Source organism: Porites lutea, chromosome 2, assembly GCF_958299795.1.
Source record: "Porites lutea chromosome 2, jaPorLute2.1, whole genome shotgun sequence".
Lineage (NCBI taxonomy): Eukaryota > Metazoa > Cnidaria > Anthozoa > Scleractinia > Poritidae > Porites > Porites lutea.
The window spans coordinates 51,927,724-51,936,917 of record NC_133202.1 but is presented as its reverse complement, the minus strand read 5'-3'; the positions used below and the strand labels follow the sequence as shown (position 1 = coordinate 51,936,917).

At 39.1% G+C, this 9,194-nt stretch overlaps 1 protein-coding gene across 1 annotated transcript; it reads right to left on the bottom strand.

Moving 5' to 3' along the window:
- Window positions 1-2,375: 2,375 nt before the first annotated feature.
- Window positions 2,376-9,095, bottom strand: LOC140928991 (uncharacterized). Its single transcript, XM_073378802.1, has 2 exons — window positions 7,544-9,095; window positions 2,376-4,321 (listed from the first exon to the last, which is right to left on the bottom strand). Exons 1-2 carry the CDS (start codon window positions 8,982-8,984, stop codon window positions 3,597-3,599), a joined length of 2,166 nt encoding a protein of 721 aa, XP_073234903.1. The 5' UTR covers window positions 8,985-9,095; the 3' UTR covers window positions 2,376-3,596.
- Window positions 9,096-9,194: the final 99 nt, after the last annotated feature.

The following is a 9,194-nucleotide window of genomic DNA, read 5'->3' as shown; positions in this document are numbered from 1 at the left end:
GCGTCATCAAAGGGTTAAAATCAAGTTAACACACCCACAACTTCCTTGCTGGTGAACACCGAAAATCACTCTTCATTCCAACAAAACTATATTGTGTTGCTTCACATCAAATTCTAGGAGAACAACATCCAGTATAACTCACACCGCTACATGCATCTCAATCGAGCTTTAACAATGAATGACTCTAATGCTCTGCTCACAAATCCCTTACACACACAGTCATATAACAACTTCACCCACTCCTAATACAATGTCACCCACGGTATACGCTGCCACAGCGTCTTGTATTTCAGCCTTGCTTAGTCCCTGTACGGCACCTATTCATTTCGGTGGCGTATCCGAGACAAACGGCTGGAAGACCGCGTGACCCGAAACGCATAGACCGCGCAGAATAATGAGGACTAGGGACTAGGCAAAATTCACCTGTCAACAAGATTGGTTTTAGAGCGTAAAGTATCCCCTTAGTCTGTAGGGGCGGGAGGGCGTACGAACGGACGGGTTTACGATGACGTCATAACGAAATCAATAGATTTCCAATTTCTATAGTAATGGAGGTTCCGCTGCGCGCTTCGCTATTAATAAGTTTTTGTGCATATTAATGAGATGACGAAATGTTGAAATGCTCTATGCTTGAAAATCCGAGAGAGGGACGAGAATTAGTCAGCTTTGGATCTTTAAGAATCCTTGAATCCTAGCCGTTTGCAGCCAGGGAAAATTTTGACAAGCGGCATAACCCAAGAAGGGGCGACGGAGCGTTAAGTGAAATCGCGACAAGACAACCTACCTCCGGTCCTGCCAAATTACCACAGTGATAACAAAGCCTAAAATTAGCGACAAGCAAGAGCCATAATGGCTCCCATCATGGCTCTTGCGACAAGAAATTTTGCCATCAATTGGAATACCAAAAAGAGGGCTTTTCGTCAATTTTCCTTGCGCTTCAGAAAACGTTTCAAGAGGACCCTTTACCTTGAAGGTCTCCTGAGGTCTCCCTTGCGCGCGCAGCTCATGCACCACCGAAACATTCAGGGAGGAACAATGTAATCAGCATGCGCGAACTTTTTGCCCCGGTTTTTTTTTTGCACGAAAATAACTTTTTTAAAAATTGTCGTCCAAAGTTGCAAGCTATGTTTACAACCTTCTCACAACTAAGTTTTCTCGAAGAAATCAGTATAGTAAAAAGGACTTTTACGATATTATTAAATTTCCTTGGGTTGTACTGCGCAGGCGCCCATTTCTCGTTAAACTCATCACAAATAGATGAGCTTGGGAACTGGTGCCTAAAAGATTAGCGGGGTGCCAGATGCCAAGCTGCAGGGGAGGTATCCATGGCAACCCTGGAACGCGGGAACCACCCAAAAGAGCGCCCGCTAACCGGCACCGTCACACTGAAACAATCAGTGGAAAATAACTTACCTGAAAATACTTACCCTGATGACCCAACGCAAAAGAGGGAGGGAGGAGAGGGTGCAAGAATCCGCAATGATTCGCAAAGCGTTTGATCCGCAAAGATCAGCTGATAACACTGCACGTGTAAAGCAATGAACCTTGAAACCCTGTGAAACCTCTAGAGGCCACCTCAAAGGTCACGTGCTGCAGATGAGAGAGACCGCTGGCTGCATTTGCTCACATTTTAACTTTGCCTAAATGATATTTAGCCACATAAAGTACCGGTGAACTACCGGTGAACCGGTGTGTTTGTCGCCATTCCCTTCAAAACAATTTGTAATAAAACGACGATGTATGTTAGAAAAATTACAAAGATGATTATAAAGATATTATTATTCTGGCGGATACTTTTTCACAAATACCTCATCCAACAATCATAAAGATATTATTATTTCGGCGGATTCTTTTTCAAATACTTCATCCAACACTGAATCATTGTTGAAAATTCATTTAGGGTCACCATAGTTGAAGGTTCCCTGATTTCCTTTACTAGGGCTAGTGCTTAGAAGGGGTTTACCGGAATTTGTATTCGCCCTCCGCCAGCTCCTTCCTACCTATCACAAAATCTCATCCAACGGTCACTGTTTTCATTTAGTGTTACCCTAGTGAAGGTCCCCTAATTCCCTTTACTAGGGCTAACGCCTAATGGGGGTTATGTGTAATTGTTTTTACCCTCCCCTCCAATCCCCACAAACTTCAAGGAAGAGACAATTTGCAGTCTGGTACAAAAGAGTTCGCTTGATTCATCATCATCAAAAAGCGTCCAATAATTCCCATCATATTGCAGTTGTAGGCTGTGATGGGGGAAGGGGCAGGTTTGGGGAGAAACTCTCCCTACACCAGCCTCGCTCCCCCCTACCACAACCCAGACAGCTTGCTCTTTGGGTTGGTTGGATGATGTTTAATCAAGGATAATAAACCAACTTAGATAGCTTATCAAATGTCAACTTTAATTTCATCCATGTTGGGATATAATAAAGCTTGTTAAAGACATTAACATTTCAAGATTACATGTATACGAGTGAACGTCAACGTTTTTGCTGGTTATGCAGAGCATTTTATGTAACTATTTTACAAATGACAACGCACGACAGATAACAAAAAGGCAATTTAAGCATTTCATTGAACACATATCTACATATTTCACGCAATTTGTGTTACTTCTTTATGCATGCGAATATACTCTTAAGAGTGTTATGGATTTAATAATACTTATAAATTTTATATTGTTATTCTGTGATTCTCTAATTTATAACAATAACTTTGCATAATCGTAACTTTGCAGGTTATCACAAACTCTTACATTGCACATGTATTCTATTAACTATACATCTAGATCCCCTTTTAAGGTCCAGCTACCCCACCCTTCAACAGATTCTTACGTCTACGAGTATGTTTTGGTGGGTTGCAAAGCCCAGAAATTTGAGGGTTTGTATAATTTAAAACTACACCGTAATGAACGCTATCAAACTGAACCATCAAGACTGCAATGACGGTATTATGGTTTATGTTCTGGACGAAAGAATGACTACCTCAAATGCAAGGAAAACTGATTCCTCACTCAGTCAAGCCAGGTCAAACATAACCGCCAAGATTCCGTAAATAAAGTTATTTTTTGCAAGTTGAATCCATTATAAGTTATAATTCTATAGTTTTGAGATTCAACTCTTCGTTCCTCCATGCGTAATGAGCAGTGAATTCACATGAGGTAGTTATGTCTTTTCAGCGCCAGCTCAGTTTTCTATTAAATATAAACATCTTCAGAGTAATTTTATCTACTCAAAGATTTTTCAATCTGACAAAATACTGGAAAGCTTGAAGCCAAAATTTTACCACTCATTATGCATGTAGGAATGCAGATTTGTCTTTAATACTGGTTGCAGCAATCAATAGCGGTTTAATTTTTCAAACAACTGATTAATTAAAGGAATCTTTGAGGGTATACTTGACCTGTGATGACTCTTACACAAAGCTGTTATTAGTAGAGTCCTTCAATGAGGATAAAGGTACCACAAAAGGCTAATAAGAAGAAAGGCCTCCTTTACAGAGGATTTATGGCTCATCATCACCAGCACAATTGCAATTTTAGGGCCTTTATTACAGACTAAAAGCCACCCATGTTTCAAAATAGCACATCTTTGAGCTTTAACTTATGCCACTGAGCCAGCTATAGTTCCATATGGATGGGCAAACTTTTCATCCATTAGTAAGTTCAACAGTACCATCACATCATTCTTGAATTGCTTAAGAGTGCTGGGTTGAGAAGGCTCAGAACCTTGCACATCACTTCCTTCACTGTCTGAATGATTGCTGGTTTGATGGTTAAGGTTGCTGCTACTATCAGAGGAGTGGACAGATCTGAACTTCTCTGCGGCATCAAAAGGCTCTAGAAAGTGACTGTTGCCATAGTTTTCTTGGTCTGAGGGTGGAGCCCTACCCCAAGCACCTTCCAGAGTTTCAACATCAGAATGGCAGGGAAATTCTTGAAAACCTGGTGATCCTAGTGATCTCCAGAAACTGTTTGTGTTTTCGGCCAATGCACTCTCTGGAATCTCTGCTCCCATAAACTGTGGGGTCAAGGGTGAAAACCAGAATTCATCAGCATCTATGTCATCAAAATCAACTTCATTACTTGAAATGCTGTTGTCAGACTGGGTTGGAGTCTGTAAGTAGCAGATATCATCAACTTTTTTGTCATCTTCGACATCACTCTCTTCATCACTAGCAACATAATCACTAATGTCATCAGCCGATGGAAACGATGTGGAAATATCACACCACTGCAATGTCTCTAGCTGATCTGTAACCTTTTCTGAAGCCTCTCGAAGTTGGTTTTGCATGTCTTCTGTCAGACTCACTGAGGCATCAAACCAACCTGGTAAAATAAAAATCAATAAAAATTGATATTTTTCATCCCAACTGTAAAAACCAGACTGATTTCACCAATGAGAAGTAATTTTGTTTAAGGGGAGGGGAGGCTGAAATGTGCATGCAAATAGGGTGTAGTGAGAGATTTTGATGGTGTACACATAAGAAGGAAAGTTGTACCATCAGAAGTGATCCAAACCAGGTGGGTCTGGGCATGCTCCCCTAGAAAAATTTTTAACTTTAGGGGCTTGGAAATGTCATTTCCTGAGCTTTCCGCAGGATATTTTCATTAAATAAGCACAAACGAAAATGCAATAGTTAGTTGTTAGTTAGTTGGTCAGATACAGTTAGCTGACAGTGTTCATAAAAAAAGAGTAAAAAGTGACGCCACCAAGGAGGTTACAAGCAAAGGGCAAGATGTCTACCCAGACACCAATAAGCAACAAATTTATCAGTCTTCCCGACTTAGTGATAAAAATGCTTCCAGGAAACAAAAAGAATATTTTTTTACAGATAATTTTCAGTTGTACACACAGGTTTATGTCCACATTGTTGTGAACAAGGGAAGACGTTTGCCTGGGGAATATTAGGTTTTAATCACCAGATCTCTTACTAACACAAACATGGCAGCAAACTGCAACCACAAGGATTGCAGGCTCATACAATAAAGTCAAATCACACTACATATACAATACAACGAATTATAATGTAACACGATACATCACACAACTCTCACAGTGTTCAAGTGTTTCTAGTTTCTAGCTTTAGTTTGCAATGTCATTTACACCACACATATATTGACGCTAATGATGCAAATGTCCAGCATGACACCCAAAGGAGGGCAGCAAAGGCTTTTGATATTGACCAACACAAAAAAATAACTGACAAAGTGTTTAACCAGACTTCGGTTTGTTTTTTAAACCTGTTTATAAATTAAAGTCAGTTAGGTGACTTAATATTCTAATGCCAATTTAACACGCCAAAAGGTTAGCTCAAAAAATTCCAGCATGAATTAATACTCTAGGTTCGGAATATTTAAACTTATACTAGCAAGATCTTGCTTTTATCTTAACCATCTACAGAGCAAAATAACATCAGCAAGTTACAAAGCTAAAAGAAAAGACATATTTCTCACTGGACAAGACAGGGCTCAAAAGAATAATTATTGTTAAAACCTTTCAAAATGTGAGGGGTTTTGGCAAATTGCAAGTCAAAATAAAATAGTGCTCAAGAATTTGGATGAAAAAAGAATTTTGTCTCAAAAAAGCTGTACATTGATTGAATACCATAAATTGCTGAATATAACCCCTCCCTGTTATAGACCCATCTACCTGTAAACAAAAAATACTCCGAATATACCCCCCCCCCCCCCCCCCGCTTGTTTTGAGATGAATTAAACTTATTATAAAGTTTTGCAGTTTATATAAGAATCAGTTAATGCAAAACATATTTAGAACAGCATGACTGTAGCTTGTTTTGAAGCGCTTTCTCTATTCCGGTTATAAGAACAATCTATTAAAAGCCCCTTTATTTATAAACCCTCCTAAACCACTTACAAAGATGTAATGCCCAGGGTTTATAGGCAGCAGTTTACGGTTTTTCAACCCGTTTTTCAACAAGTCCCCAACCTCAAAGACAGCTGCAAAATACTTTTTGCCAGTAGGTTTACTATTTTTGTTTGTATAAAAAAATTCACTTGCAATGCCTTGCTAGTGAAGTAAGCATAGATTTAATATTTACAGCCAGACTTGCCTTTTTAAGGGGTTCAGGTGCTTAACTGATTATGTAAACAAACGGCTAAAAGCAATAACAAAGATCACATACAAGACAACAGGATCTGCTACACATGGGCCACAGTAGAGGTATTTCATAAACAAGTTCTAATGTAAAAAGGATTTACTTTTTAAAAAACACTGCTAAGAATTTGATGGTACTGAAAAAACTGTAAACTAAAACTCCCAACAGCATGACGTAGGCTATTACCAACAATAGATACAAACATTCACTTTGTTAAGGTTACAACTATATTACTGGAGACAAAAGAACACATGGCTTCTCATCTTAATTTAACAAAGGCTTCTATCATTGTATTTCCTGTTTTTGGAAGGCAGGGAGCCAAAAAAATTTACACCCCTTATGCATTTTTCCTAATTAATATTGCATTGCATTCTTCTGGTTCCAAATAAAAGACTTTGTTTTCTATTTTGGAACCAGGTGTCAACACCAGAGGGAACAAAGCAGAACACATTTTTGCCCAAGGGCCATTTCCTTTCCCAACATTTTCTTAGTATCTGAAAAGCTGTTAATTATGTATCAAACTAAGAAATAGACTCTGTTATCTTTGTGTCAAGCGATAATCAGATCTAGACCTTTTAATACCAACAACATAATAGCGCAGATTTAAGAATTACCTTTGGTGTCACCACATATAAACCTGTTATCATCTTTACTAAAATGCCAAAGGTTTATATAAATGTATACCAAAACCTTAGAGCATGAGTTTATCCATTCAGTGTTTATACAGGAGGTGAAAAAAGGGGCCAAGGCTCTTATCTTGTGGAATCTTAACCACATAAACTGAAAAGGTAATTAACAAGCTAATTTAACACATCAAATCTAGAGTTGTTTTTTGGAACATTCCTTTTGAAACACCCAGCATACAGTGATTTGGGTTAGTTTCCAATTATTTCACTATTTATTTAGAACCCATCTCACAAATTCCTATGACTTTTGAGCAAAGAAAGATTACACCTGAAAATTATTCCCTTAGGGTTGAGCCCAATGTGTTAACTGAGCTAAGCTAATCACTTGAATACTTAAGGTTCAAAGGATCAAATGATTTTCAAAAGATCAAACTTCAAGCTTAAATGCACACAAAGATTCTCATGCAATCAAAAGCATTAGGAATTTCCACCTTGCAAAATAACACTATGTCTACGAAAATCTTTACAAATATACTTTTCCTAAAAGTCATCTTTGAACATCATCAATAAAGAGAATTTTCAGCTACAAAATTTTGAGCGTGAGTTGTTCATTCTAGAACTGTAATATTAATACAATGCATGAGTGAACAACATTTTATGATGAGATGTTGTACTACAGGAAATTAGGGGCTTATATTTGCATTTTTTATAATGTCTCATTAGTGCACAAATTGCACTTAACATAATTTTGAAGTGTTTGAAAAAGATGGAACGTCTAACATGAAATCTTTCTAAATTTTGCTTACCATTTAAATCCTTGAGATGCAACACTGCTCTAGTAGTGTTGTGGATCAAGTGTAAAGACCAAATTGATGAATCTTCCATACTGGCATAAACACGTGCATTAATGTTCATAAGGCACACCAGACGATATAAGGCCAGGCAACTTGGAATGGGTTCTATGCCAAAGCCATGGTCTCTAAGGGTGTCATGGTTCCCACCAAATGCTGCAACCCCTTGCCGCCACAAATCAGAGAAGTCGGGTATACAGTCATGGAAAATCCATGAACTGTTGTTTTCATCAAAAGTAACAAAGAGATGCGGGGCATCATTATTGTTTACCACTGTCCACATGCCAGCTACCTCAGCTTGGATTTTATTTTGCTCCTCAACATCCCAATGCTTACTGCTGATAAAATCTTCACAGTTTGCCACGTACCCAGTGTCAAACCCACCATCTGATTCCTCATCACTGTCAGTGGTGCTGCTGGCAATTTTGTGTATGCCCTTGACATCTCTCTTGTCAAATGAAAAATTACCAATATTTCTTAATGGTGACCTTGGGCTTGTCAAACCGCAGCTAGAGAGTGAAGATGCAGCAGAGTTGCATCTACTTCCAAGAAGTTTCGGAATGGGGATGTGCATCTCCTTAGCAACGCTAACACCCATGGGGTGCATAAGAAAGTTAGGGTGCGTAAGAATGGTCAAAAGTTCCAATGCATCTTCTCTAAAAGCTACTGATGTTGGACTCCCTTTGGAAAGGGTGCACGACATGGCGGCCTTCCAATCGTACACTTCAAAATGTATCCCTGTAGCTCTATGCTTGAGACGATACCGCCATATACGGTAATAAGTCAAGCCAGTTTCTTCAGTCACGTAGGCACGGAAGAGACAAAGCCATCGGAACATCACTAAGCAGCTAGGGATAACTTGGTAAGGTCGAATGAATCTCGCAGGAGTTGTTGTCTTCATCTTACAGCTGAACAAGTCATCTATGTATTCTCTTCTCTTGTCGATGAAAGTCCACTTTAAATCATGTGTGTCAAAAAACAATTCAAAGTTCTTGTTAAATCCTGGCGTGTTAAATTCGTCTTCTTGGTCGAATATATCCGGTACGGACCACTTCATCATCGTTTCTGCCATGTGCAAAAACATATTTTCACGTAACTCAATTTCTGTCAACTCATCGCTCACGCGACAACAAATAAAGTATTTCATTTCATCGGGCGAGAAATGTCCCCTGAGAGTCAAATCCTGGTATGTATTCATCCAGTTGATGTGAGATAAAGACGCCTTTTCGTATAAAAACTTCTGGGAAGGCCATCGCAACAAAACGAGCCTTCGCCACAGCGAAGGAGTATTGGCGATGTTTCTCCACTGTTTACAGACCGAGGAAAGCCTTGTCAGAGACGCTGCATCGAGATATTCAAAAATATGAAGCAAAATTTCGTCTAAAAATACTGCCATTGCAAAAGAACAATGTTTACATTTCCAAAATAAAATTGCGCGCCATTTTGCCTTTCACTTTAGTCGCGTCGACTCGTTTGATTTGTTTCGTCACGAGGCACGCAGCTGTTTACTTCGCCACAACCGGAAGTGAATTTCGAGCCCAGGAAAATGAGGCTACCGGAAACAGTTCTAATCGAATTTTCTCGGGGAAGTTCGGAAGTCTTCGTC